Source organism: Metarhizium acridum (assembly GCF_019434415.1).
Source record: "Metarhizium acridum strain ARSEF 324 chromosome Unknown scaffold_1, whole genome shotgun sequence".
Taxonomy (NCBI): domain Eukaryota; kingdom Fungi; phylum Ascomycota; class Sordariomycetes; order Hypocreales; family Clavicipitaceae; genus Metarhizium; species Metarhizium acridum.
In genome coordinates this window covers 6,907,504-6,920,032 of record NW_027094015.1, presented here as the reverse complement: position 1 = coordinate 6,920,032, position 12,529 = coordinate 6,907,504, and the positions used below count along the sequence as shown (strand labels likewise).

Genomic DNA, 12,529 nt, shown 5'->3' with positions numbered 1-12,529 from the left:
GGGAGGGATCGAAGAAAAAGTCAACCGGTGCAAGTGGGCCAATTGCCAAGGGCCAGGCCGCATCCGTCTCGGCCACGATTAGCGAGGGGACCCGCTTTCCTGCTCCGTGCTCGGCGCTCCTCCGCTCCATTCGACTCAACCCACCACGGAAATTCATCTACGCCGGAAAGCTCAAAAAGCAAACGACGGGAGCCAATTCCAACTGCCGCAGAACCCGTCCATGGGCAACACACACACACAATGCCGCCGTTCAATTTAGAAACCTGCGCGCGACCCAACATCCTGGCGCTGCAGCCGTACCGCTGTGCACGAGAGTAAGCAGGAAAAAAAAAAAAAATACGCGCCCTCCTCCCGGCGCACAAAGCACAAGGCTCTGACAGGGAGATGCGACAAAACGCAGTGACTACAAGGACGACGGCACCAACGTGCTCCTCGACGCAAACGAGAACGCCTACGGACCGTCCCTCGACCCAGCGGCCGTCGAGCACGCCAGCTCGTCCCTCGGCGGCCTCGATCCGCTCGGCCTGCACCGGTACCCCGACCCTCACCAGCCCGAGCTGAAGCGGCTGCTCTGCAGGCTGCGCAACACGCACGCCCACACCCCCAAGGCCATCGGGCCCGAGAACCTGTTCGTCGGCGTCGGCAGCGACGAGGCCATCGACGCCCTGCTGCGGTGCTTCTGCGTCCCCGGCAGGGACCGCATCCTGACGTGCCCCCCGACGTACGGCATGTACGCCGTGTCCGCCCAGGTCAACGACGTCGGCCTCGTCAGGGTCCCCCTCACGGCCGGCCCCGAGTTCGCCCTCGACGTCCCCGCCGTGACCGCCGCCCTGTCCAGCGAGCCCGACGTCAAGCTGGCCTACTTTTGCTCCCCCGGCAACCCTACCGGCTCCCTCCTCGCCAAGGAGCACGTCGTGCAGGTCCTCAACCACCCGACGTGGAACGGCGTCGTGGTCCTCGACGAGGCGTACATCGACTTTGCGCCCCGGGACTCATCCCTCGCCGAGCTCGTCGCCGAGTATCCCAACCTTGTCGTGATGCAGACCCTGTCCAAGGCCTTTGGCATGGCCGGCATCCGCCTCGGTGCCGCCTTTGCTTCGCCGCCCATTGCCCGCATGCTGAACAGCATGAAGGCCCCGTACAACATCGCCAGCCCCACGAGCGCTCTTGCGCAATCCGCGTTGGGGGACAAGGGCCTGGCCGTCATGAGGGCAAACCGAGCCAAGATTGTAGCTCAGCGGGAGCGGCTGATTCAGGAACTGCCCAGGATTGAGGGCGTGGGCAGGCAAAGAGGTGGAACCGCGAGCAACTTTTTGCTTTATGAGATTTTGAATCCTCAAGGGAAACCGGACAACTCCACTGCCGTTGCAGTGTACGAGAAATTAGCCGAGCACAAGGGTGTGGTCGTTAGATTTAGAGGCAAAGAGCACGGTTGTTTGGGATGCCTGCGCATCACTGTTGGTACCGAGGACGAGGTGACCAAATTTCTAGACTCATTACGCAACGCCTTGGTCGAGGTGAGAAGCGTATCTGGTAAATAGACGAGAGAGGGGCCGAGACCCCATTGATAAACTAAAGCGACACCTTGCTTGGACATAGAGGCTAAAATGATGTACTCAATGAACCTGAAATCACTTGCTTTCGCCAAAGAGTAATCTCTGTTTATACAAGGTATTCGCTGCTCTATTCGAATGACTATCCAACGCCGTCTTCCCTACCCATGGTATGCCGTGTCTTGTTGTTATCTACCTCGCAACGTATACATGTTTGTACATACAGAAACCGAATAATGACAAAGGAAGGGAGATGGAGCTTGTTGTCAAGATGTATGGCTTTTCTCCCATCTTTCTTCTTTCCATGTCAAGGGCAAGGTCCCTTGACACCAGACTTTCAAGTCTATGCCAAACCCCAAACTACGACGATGCTGCCAAATGCCACTGCCACCAAGGCCCACTTGTTACTAGCGACGGCAGCTGATTCGGACTTCTTGGGTGCCTTTCCCTTGTCAAGAGTTGGAGTAGCCACAGGGTCAGGAGGGGAAGATGCAGTGGACGAGGTTTCCCGCTTGCTTGATACGGCCATGTTGTTGGAATATGTGTCGATGGGCTTGAAGTGATCGTCTTTGTTCTGCTGGATGTCGTTGCCTTTGAGAGGTGCGGGAGAATCCTGGATGAGAAGGCCCTGGACGACTTCCAAGGCACACATGTGGGGGCCGAGAGTGACTGTGCCATCAAAGCCCCCGTCGTACCATCTCATTCCGCATTGATGACCGCTCTTGCCGCCCGTGCAAGTAGCGACAGCTGCTTTGACAGTCGGGACGAGCAGGTCTTCAATCTTCTTGCTAAGTGAGGGAGTGATTCGTGAGGTCTGCCACATGAAGCGAGAGAGGTAGCCCTTGAAAGTGACCATGTCGTAGTTGCACTTGTTACTTGGCTCACACTCGGCCTCCCACATAATGTTCTTGTCCTTTCCAGTGAAGAAGTATTCGCCGGCCTCGTCGAGCAGCTTCTCGGTTCGCTGCTTCCACTTGTCGTCTCCAGTCTGTTCAGCCATGATCGCGGCGCCATAGAGGAAGATGCCGGTCGTGTAGGAGAAGGACTTCTTGTTCGTCGACTTGCACCCGTCGCTGATGTCAGCACCATCATAGATTCGGTAGGTTTCTTTGTCGATGAAGCCAACTTCAGCATTCCAGTCCCAAATCTTCTCAGCCCATTCGAGGTAGGTATTGTTACCGGTTGCGCGACCCAAGCGTGCGGCAAGCTGGAAGAACCCGCCGTTGCTAACAGAGTTCTTGTACTTCAAACCGTTGGGGTTACTGGCTAGGATCTGCCAGAAGAGACCACCGCCGCAATTCTTGGTGTCCCAACGTCCGACGAGTTGGTTGAAGACGTTGCTGGAAATGTCGAGCCAGGAGGGGAGGTCTGCGTTTGGTTGAGGAAAGTTGCGCTCAGCGGCAGACATGACGGCAGAGCCCCAGAAGAACAAGTCATCGTTCCCTTCTTCGTCGGAATGCTGAGAAGGCATGTAATCCTTGTTGGGACCAAGGTTGGTAGGGGCCAGTAGGGCCTGGATGACAACAGAGTTATAGCTGGGATCAGATGTGTAGTGGTAGTAATCCAACAAGGCTCCCCAGAGAGCACCAGCTACCCACCAGTAGTATGGCTTTTTCAGATTGCCAAAGTCCTATAAGAAGGAAACTCAGTATAGTACTCTTTGTGCCAGTGATGTACGATTAGTTGGAACTACATACCCTCGACGTGGGATCTGTTGTATTGCCCGAGTAGTACGTCATGGTCTCGTAAGCAAGTGTTGCAGCGACATTGCGAACAGAAGCTGAAACAGTGATTAGCGTTTGAACTACAGATATTCACAATGATGCGAGGACTTACTTTGGCTCTCAACGTCAAGGTCCTTTGGCGCGATGATGCCGCTGAGGGCAGCCACCGTATGCACACTTTTGACAAACTTCATCCTCAAAGATGTTCAAGAACAGGGGCCGCACAGGTGGTATATGCAGTTTGAGGTTTTTAAAAAGAGAAGAGAACAAGGAAAGGAACCTAGAGTGTCTAACCGGAGTGGTGATCGTAAAAGCGGGATCGGGAATTGTCTTGGTGGTCTAATATATGCTGATAGGTGACAATACTGAAATCTTCTACCAGGAAGATGCAGCGGAATAGAATAAAGGTCTCATCAAATTGAATTGAAGGACAAAGAAAGAAAGGAAACAAGAAATGGTCACGGTTTGCGAGTCATATGTGAAAACTGAGGGGTGTCAGCAGTGGCGGCGCTGAATGCTGTCTGTTGTTGTTCCTGTGCAACACCTTTGTTCCTTGGTGCCCCTGAAGGGGAAGGAGAATTGGAGAGCAGAGGTTAAATTTAACCCCGGCCGTAAGGAAAGAAGCGAAAAGAGTGAGAAGCTGGGGAAATAAAAAAAAAATATAAAGAATAAGACGACGACGTGCACACAAAAAACGGCCCAGAGGTGGAACCTGGTAGAGAGCCTCGAGTAATGCAGCCGGAAAAAGAGAGTGAATGGGAAACGAAACAAAGCGGCTGGCCCGCAACTAAGGCTCTCAGATGGGAAGGAATACGAACCGACCACACATGGAAGAAAACAGTTGCCCTGTGGAAGAAGGGGAGGAGTACGGAGGGAGGGAGTGAGCTTGCCACCTCTTTATGGTTGCAGCTGGCTTTAGCTTTTGAGTGTGTCATACAAGAAATTCACACCCAGGTGTTATGTGCGCCCAAGAAAGGAGAGGCCTTTTCCAGCAACAAAAGCCAAGAACCAGGGGGTGTGCTCCGTAGGGCGACGCTTCTGGTGGACATTGCCTCTTGGATGGATCAAGGGCGCTTGAGTCTGGTCGCGGCTTGCTTGCCGATCAGCTACGAACAGTCCAACAACGTGGTCCACAGGATTCCCCCCCAAGCCTCGTCTGAACATCAGATCCGCATGCACCTATTCTGCGAGGTCGAGGCTGTTGGAATCGGGATGAGCAGCCAATATGCTGAATGCTGTGGTCGCACAGCCGCTCGTTGGGGGCGAAGAGAGAACAAGAACAGGTTTTGGACGCTCTCGCGGCAGAGGCCAAAATCAAGGGAGAGTTTTGGGCATGGCACTACACCCCAAACCGTTCACACCGGTATCGATGCTGCCGTGTTTCGTTGTCCGAGTGGGAATGAGCCCCCATCTTTCGCGCGCGCCAAAAGAAGCAAGTCCAGCTAGCCAGTCGTCCTTTGTATGGCCAGGTCCGGCTCCGTGGCCATGTTTCCGAAGGGCGCTGGCCGATGGACGAATGCATCTGGTACGCTGCATGGCAAGCTGGCTGACGCCGGCTGGGGCCATGGAGGCGCCGTTGTTTGGATCGGCGAACTAGTATTGTGGATGGATGCGAGATCTGAAATCGCCCCGAGTGGCTTGACCATGGACTGCATGTCTCGTGGCCTACCGAACCTGACCCCTGACCATTGTCAATAGCAAAGACCAGTTGACGTTATTCGAAGGATTGGGCTCGCATCCGCCCAGGGCCGTCCGATGTGAAACAGGGATCAACCCCTCAAGTGTCAGATGTCGGACCGGGGGCGATGGAGCCACCAGACACGACAAAGCAAGGCGGCACTGGGGAAAGCAAGACGGGGTGGACGGGGGCCGCACTGGCAGACTCTGGGGACTGATTCTTGCTCCTAAGGCTGGCTGGCTAATTGACCCTTCCCACGAATAGAACTCTTGGAAGAATCTGGTGGTGAGGAAACCAGAAAACAAAGTGATGTCAATTGGACGTCCAGGATGGTTCCTGCCCGTTTTCAATCAGTCGGCTGGCAGGCTGACCAGTAACAACATTGAACTTGAAGTGCCAAAACAAAGCGGGGAGCGGGGCATCCTGCACTGGCTGATTCCGAACTTGATTAGGCAAAACGGATAAAAGAGATGGCCCAGCGAGTGAATACGGGGCGTGGGTAAGCTTTCGCTTTACCTTAATAATTAATGAATAATATAAGTAATTAATTTAATTTAAAAGTACTTTTTAATACTTAATCAATGAAAAAAAGCAAGGATTATAGCGTTTATAGTATCGCGAAGCTTGATTGAACAAGCAGCTTCAAACGGCTCCAATTCAGCGGCTTCCACAGGCTCGAATTCGATGGTAAAAGTCTGGTCCGCTGCAAGCGGAAGCCCAGGGTCCCCAAAGGGCCTGGCCCCGAAAAGACCCCTAAAAGGGCACCTGGGATAAATTGCAGGCTCATGTCTAGCTCTCTCCGCTTTGCCCAAGTACATATGTATCCCTAGGGCAGCTTGCTCGTTGACATCAGGGTCTTGTAAATTGTTGTCTATGGGAAAGTTTAAAAATAAAGAAAATAGGACGGTACGCTTACTGAAGACGCGGACAACAAATCAGACGGGCGAGCAATGGAAATCCGGGTTGAGCCTTCTGGCCTGCTTTATAGCTGAAAGTCTCGCCCCTTTCCACGTCAACAAGAATGCACATGTCAACGTGGCTTAGTTTGTGACACTCGGAGATGATGATGATTGAACGAGCTGGCTGCACCGGTCGAGTACATAGCTTCTGAGCGGCAGCAATGAGGCTGTCTTCATTTAACGAGTGCAATGTCTCATTGGCTCGTCCAACACAGAATAAGGCTTTGCGATCATTAAACTTGATGTCGCTGCAAATGTATATCCCAGCTGGCGCAATTTCTATCGCACAGGGACCTTCTCCTGTCCAAAAGCTGCAATATTCCCGCCTCACAGCCTAATATGATATAAAATGGGCGGCCATCTCTTCTCTGTAGTTCCAACTTTCCAAAGACTGCATTTTGTAAAGCATTCAAGTGTATTACCTTCACATCCCAAAAATGACCAATAATGAGGAGAAACAGGCCTCAGTTGAAGCAGGGCGGCTTCAAGCGCTGGGGAGTTCAATGATGCATTCAACCAAGGGCCGTTCAACGAAAGAATGACTACCGACCAGCCGGTCATGTTGAAAGCCCGGAAAAGGCTCATTATATGCTGCGATGGCACTTGAAAGAGCGAAAAAGGCAAAGGCGCTCTTACCAATGTGTCGCAGTTGGCACGATGCATCGCACCATTTAGTGATACCGGTGTGCCTTGGATCGTTTTCTACATGCCGGGAATCGGCACTGGGACCGTCGCAGTAGGCCAGTACTGGGAAGGCTTGACAGGAAAAGGTGATGCTCTGCTGTCATCAGTCGCGTACCTTACCTACTGTACTCATGCATCGGTCAAGGGCTCTACGACGATATCCGCGAGGCTTACAGCTTCTTGTGTCATAATTATGACGACAACGACGAGATATTCCTAGTTGGGTATTCGAGGGGTGCTTTCACCGTCAGATGCGTAGCACAACTTATCCAGGGCGTCGGGCTGCTCAAGAAGAGAGGGTTGCCGCTTCTACAAGAGTTGTTCGGACTCTGGAAGAAGAGAACCAAGACCAAGTCTATCTGGTCATGGAAGTCGACCCCTTTACCCGTGGATCTACTCCAACGGAAGATGGCGGATCTCAAGAAAGCCAACGCCATTCGACATGACACCAAGATACGAGCCTGTGCTGTCTGGGGGACTGTGAGATCGCTTGGGCTGCTAATGCCATTCTTTATTCCACATATATCTTCGCAGAAGTTGGCCTTTGTAAACTCCGACTTATGCCCCAATATAGATAATGCCTTTCAAGCGTTGGCTTTGCAAGAGCGCCGACGCTCTTTCCGCCCAATCGTCTGGAAAGTTCCGTGGGGAGTGAGGAGGAATGCAAGAGTCGGGAGCGGTGACACTGTGGACCATGGCGACGAGACTGCCCATCACGATGAACCTGTGAATCCATCTTCTCAAGCGCAGAGACAAAATTCGAAGCAGTGCCGATTTCTAGGCTACCATGGTGATGTCAGGCTGTGGCGAGGAGGAGGCAGCACTGTCGCACATTTACTTGATTTGGATGGCTTCGCAGTTGACGGGGCTTCTCCATTTCAACGCGGTCAATGTCCTACCACCAGGCGTTGAAATCCATGAGCCTCATGGCGAAATGGCGGCAAAGGCAGCCTCGCCTCGCATCTTACGGACCCAGACCAAGTTGACGGTCGATGCGTCGATGCTTCTAATCGCGAGCTTTGGCGTATCTATAAAGTTGATGAGGGAATTGCACGGTTTGAATAGTAAGCAATTGTCCCATCGCGGTTAGAGAGAGGATTGACCGGGGGACCCTTTTGACGACGCCGTTCCGCAGGACCAAAATACTGACGAGTATGTAGCACGACTTCCTGACTCGCTCAAGGGTGTCTTCAAACTTGGCGGCTCTAAACCCAGACAACCGTGCCGCCGGCTTCACTCCAATACAAGCGCCTACAAGGTCGACGAACCAAGCTCTACCCACGGTAGCGAAAAGGTGCATTTCACAACGCGTCTCCTGCTGGCCGATCAAACTATCTGTCTTTCCGCGTCACTAACGAGGGCGTCAGCCGCTGTTCAGGACGGCAGAGTGGTGTGGTCGATGCCCGGTGCCAGGAAGAAGTGAATGGTACCGTGGAGCGGGAGAAGCCCAGACTTTGTCGATGAGGAACAGCCAGAGTCGAGCGAGATGGACCTGCTAAAACAGTGGCTGTGTATCTCGCGAGGTTGGCTCATCCACGAAGCCAAGCAGAAGGGGGGTGACAATGGCGAGCAGTATAGTCCTTCAGATTGCCGAAGGAGAAGGCGTCAAACTGAGGAACATTGCCTTTCCGCTATTCAGACGGCTGGACAGCAGCGATGACATGATTCTCGTAGGCGCCGGCGAGTCCATACGAGGGCGGCAAGTTTCGCACTTGGCGAACGAAGACAGATTGCAAACTAAAGATTTTTGGCCGCGAGGAGGTTGTTGGCGTAGGCAACCCCTGTTCGGGAGACGGACCAACTTCAAGCTTGCAGTCCCATTTGCTCGGTATATGGTGCTCATATTTTAAGAGGATTTCATCTCGTATAACTAGGCATTTATTTATATCAGCCTGAACATTATTTCTGCGAACTGGAAGTCGCGAATTGGAAGTCGCGAATTGGATCAAGTCTACTCCTCGTGAGCCTCTATCTGCTGCCTATGAGTTGTGTGACGCAGATCAACGCAAAGCATCAGAAGGACCAGAATAAGTCAGTCTACCCCAACGGCGTCACCATTTGTTTGCAGAATTGGCTTTGCTGCAATGCGGACATGGTGAGCATGCTGCTCTTTTGTTCTTCTGCAGTTTAACCTACAGGCCAAACCAGAGCAAGGAAAATTAAACAAAACTCGTCTTTGTGCTGGATGAAAAGAGGTCCGCACAACGAACTTTGCCGACAAAGGCCTTGGATTCCATTCATTTTAAATCAACATGGTTGGTTCCTTGAGCTTCTGTTCAGTATGTTCCAGGATGATTGAAATGCAGAGACAGTGAAATAGCGCTTAGGGTTGGCCCTATTTTCCGTTTGACTGAGGAATCTATACTCGATACCTCAATATGTCGGTACCATGACGCACATTTATTTTTGTTTTTTTCGCTTCTGTTCCTCTGCTTCATTTCGATGGGTCTCGTATGGCACAGTGCATGCAGCTGTAGTTTCGAATTGTGTAGCTGATAAGAGGACCGCGAATGCCAAAAATTTGCTGTATTGTAAGTGACTGATAGTTCAGTATTATGGCTGTGATTTTTTTTTTTTTTTCATTTTATTTTTTTAGGGGGATGCGAAGTCTTTTCCCCTGTAGGCAAATCCATGAATACATTGACTTCAATTGATCGTATTGCTAGCTGCACTAGCAAAGTAGAGGGACCTGGAACCTCTGTTCAGGCAGGAGGCTGTGATTTCTCTTCATCACAACAAATGTCCTGCAAACCGTGACAAACATCATGTGCCACCACCGCTTGACCCCTTGTTCGCCAACAGCTTGGGTACACTCATGGACAATTACACGGGCGAACAAACAAAACCAGCAGCAACCCAACGGCTTTTGAAGCGCCCGCACAGCCGCCCGACCCAGCAAAGGTCGTGTCAAAGCCAACAAAGCCCAGCGTGTCGAGTGGCTGCCGTCATCCCATGTTTGTCGCAGCTCTTCACAGCCGCCGCCCTTGACGAGCGCTTGCGCAAAAAAAAAAAAAAAAAAAAAAAAAAAAAAAAAAAACACCAGCCCATGTCACGGGGTGACGGTGCAATCCCTGTCCTCCCGGGCACTGAGAAGGCAGGCCAGGGTAATGCCACGACACCCAGCGACTTTGTTGATCCAGCCAGATGCGCGGCAACATCCCAGACCGGCCGACTGTGACGCCAGACCGGGGTTCCTGCAAACCACCGCGTCAAGAGGACAAATCTCGGTCGCTATTGTTTCTTTGTGTCTTGTCGATCCTCCCCATGGCCGACATACCCCTTGTTCAGGGTTTCTTCAACAGGCTGCAACACACGCCTTGGCAGTGCTTGTTTGCGCGCAGGGTCTCAATGCCGCCTTGGTTGGACGTCAGCGATTGAGAATGGACAACGAGGGCGCCGTGAGAGGTGAATGAGTCAAACAAGATGCACAGATTGTACAACATGTGTACTCTGATGGGGGGTTTGTGGCCAAGGTCTATGAATGGCTGCCCACGCCTTTTTGTGCACGCAAAGATGAGACGTCGTTTATAATACCCGGCAAGTCGTTGCTTGCTTAGTATTTGTATTTTGTTGTGTGTTGAAGTTTACCATCGGTCCTTACTATTCACATCTTGATATAGGAGACGGCCTACGTTGCTGTACCAAATCGCAATCGTTGAACGCGAGGGGAAAAAAAAGGAAAAAGACAGGGGGAAAAGAAGAAAAAGATCTCAAATTGCAATACGCCACGATGAAACCAGCAGTCGGCCGATTCTTGATCCTCCTCCCCGTCATATTAGCCGTCATCAGCTTCATACTGTCCATGCTGGCTCTATTCGCAGGCCGCCAGCCAGGTTTTATGGAAGACTATGCCGTGGTCAGGGTAAGGAATTACGCACATGGCTGCACTCGCCTTCGATTTTAACTTGGCTTGTAGCTCAATACCTCCATGGTCGGACACAACCTCTTCGGTAAAGACAAGAAGGACGACAAGAAGGACGACAAGAAAGGGGGTGGTGGTTTCCTGGGTGGTATTCTAGGTGGTGTTATTCCAGACGTCGAAATCCCGGGCGCCAACATTCTGGGCGACGCCAAGGACTGGGTGGATGACAAAACGGGCGACGTAAAGGGCAAGCTCAACGACATCACCGGCGCCATCGCAGACCAAATCGCCAAAAAGATTGGCATCAAGCAGTGGTACTCACTGCATATCATGGACTCGTGCGAGGGCTACTTCCAGCCGAATGCCACCGCGCCCGATGCTGCGCTCAACGTGACCAACTGTACTTCGTCGAGTCCATCTCGTAAGTGCCCACCTATCCGTCGTAAAAGAAGAGGGGATTGCAACTCAAAACAACGAGTCAAAAGCTGACTGCGAGATACATATAGACCGCCTCAACCTGACGGAGCTCCTGGACAAGGAACTTAGAATTGGCCCTGCAAAGCTCAACCTTGCCGACATCAAGTGGCCCCAGGGCATCCAAGACACGCTCGACGTGCTCAACAATGCCCTCCTCGGTCTGCTCATCATGTACTCCCTAGGCATAGGCTTCTGCGCCGTGTCGGCATTAGGCGGCGTCGCGGCCTTCTTCAAGCCCGACATGCGCATCCTGGCGCTTGTGAATCTCACCATCGGCGGTTTGGCGTTCCTCAGCATCATCATAGCCAGCATCATCGTCACCGTTGCCACAAACACCGGTGTCAAGGCCGTCAATAAAATCGGCAATCCGGTCGGACTCTACGCGAGCAGAGGCGAAAAGTTCTACAACCTGAGCTGGGTGTCCACGGGATTCATGGGGTTCGTCACCCTGTTCTGGATGGCCCGCTTCTGCATGGTGAGGCGGCAGAGGAGGCTCATGACGGAAAAGCCTTGGAGCTGAGCTCCGCGCCGTGCGTGAGTCTTTCCGTATGAGCAAAGCAATCAATCATCCATTATTTACTTTTTCCGTGCTGGAGCTTATTACAATGGGGTCGTGTATCTAGGAATTCAACGCAAGAAGCGGAGAATATTATGGTACCACCCCCTATTAATTTTTTTTTTCCCCCTACACAAAGCGTGACGTGCGCAAGCACAGTCTTTACTGCCATGATGTTAGCGCCGTCAATTAGATGTTAGAATAATTTACCGCCTCACGGCTCCGAGTGCCTGCTGGACACACTCTTTTAATTGACTGCAATTTGAGCAAGCAAGCCTGATTTTCCGTGTCCGAATTCGCGAAAGTGTACACTCTTGCGCAGCGCGGCCTGTCCATCACTCCGGCGACTTGGCCAAGTTGAAGAGAAATAAGACATTGCTGGGCCGGCAAAAGCTCATTAGAGAGCCCTGGGTATCTGTTAAACATTTAATTCTCCATGATTCCAAACTGTATCGATGAAGTTCAGCATTGGGCAGCAAGTCTGGTTTCATCAAGTAACTATGGAACATTGACTACATCAAGACATTTGAAGCAATTCATCTCCATTGCCAACTCGAAGGCCAAGCGATGGCCTCAACATCCAGACCCAAATTCTACCACGAAGGAGGATTTAGCTGTGCAGCCGGGGTCATGACCGGCTGCAGGAAGAACGCCATCTAATGCTGAACAATTTAGAAGCACTTGTATCCGTTGGCAATACTAAAGGCATAGACCGTGGAAAGCATTAGACGAGAGGGAATTTCGCAGAAACATGTTCCGAGAAATATTGTTGATAAAATGGATTGATTCGCTGAGCATATTACCAAGTGTTTCGATAAGAAGCTCGGTTTTGGCAAAGTGTGTAGCCGAAGGACTTGGGTCTTAATGGTAAATAAAGTCGCCATAAATAATAAGAGGGGAAATAGTGTAGGGGTTATCGCGTCTGCTTTGCATGTAGAAGGTCCGGGGTTCAAATCCCCGTTTCTCCACTCTTATGTTTTTTCTTGACTTTATTTCATATCAGTCTCTTAACCAATATTATTTGATGTGTTTTTTT

At 51.7% G+C, this 12,529-nt stretch overlaps 4 protein-coding genes and 1 non-coding gene across 5 annotated transcripts; 4 read left to right on the top strand and 1 right to left on the bottom strand.

Annotated features, from left to right (window-relative positions):
• Nucleotides 1–181: 181 nt before the first annotated feature.
• On the top strand, nucleotides 182–1,672 carry HIS5_1 (histidinol-phosphate transaminase). The gene is made up of 2 exons (XM_007814534.2): nucleotides 182–314; nucleotides 401–1,672. Exons 1-2 carry the CDS (start codon nucleotides 241–243, stop codon nucleotides 1,539–1,541), a joined length of 1,215 nt encoding a protein of 404 aa, XP_007812725.2. The 5' UTR covers nucleotides 182–240; the 3' UTR covers nucleotides 1,542–1,672.
• Nucleotides 1,673–1,896: 224 nt separating this feature from the next.
• Nucleotides 1,897–3,471, bottom strand: J3458_002156 (uncharacterized protein; the record flags this gene model as incomplete). The annotated part of the gene is made up of 3 exons (XM_007814535.2): nucleotides 1,897–3,183; nucleotides 3,251–3,333; nucleotides 3,390–3,471. The coding sequence occupies 3 exons, from the start codon at nucleotides 3,469–3,471 to the stop codon at nucleotides 1,897–1,899; spliced, it is 1,452 nt and encodes a 483-aa protein (XP_007812726.2).
• Nucleotides 3,472–7,385: 3,914 nt separating this feature from the next.
• Nucleotides 7,386–8,021, top strand: J3458_002155 (uncharacterized protein; the record flags this gene model as incomplete). Its single annotated transcript, XM_066117150.1, has 2 exons — nucleotides 7,386–7,662; nucleotides 7,759–8,021. The coding sequence occupies 2 exons, from the start codon at nucleotides 7,386–7,388 to the stop codon at nucleotides 8,019–8,021; spliced, it is 540 nt and encodes a 179-aa protein (XP_065979040.1).
• Nucleotides 8,022–10,328: 2,307 nt separating this feature from the next.
• J3458_002154 (uncharacterized protein) lies at nucleotides 10,329–11,457 on the top strand (the record flags this gene model as incomplete). Its single annotated transcript, XM_007814538.1, has 3 exons — nucleotides 10,329–10,460; nucleotides 10,515–10,881; nucleotides 10,967–11,457. The coding sequence occupies 3 exons, from the start codon at nucleotides 10,329–10,331 to the stop codon at nucleotides 11,455–11,457; spliced, it is 990 nt and encodes a 329-aa protein (XP_007812729.1).
• Nucleotides 11,458–12,388: 931 nt separating this feature from the next.
• Nucleotides 12,389–12,461, top strand: J3458_002153. The gene has a single exon. It is a non-coding gene; the product is annotated as a tRNA-Ala (tRNA).
• The last annotated feature ends 68 nt before the right edge of the window (nucleotides 12,462–12,529 follow it).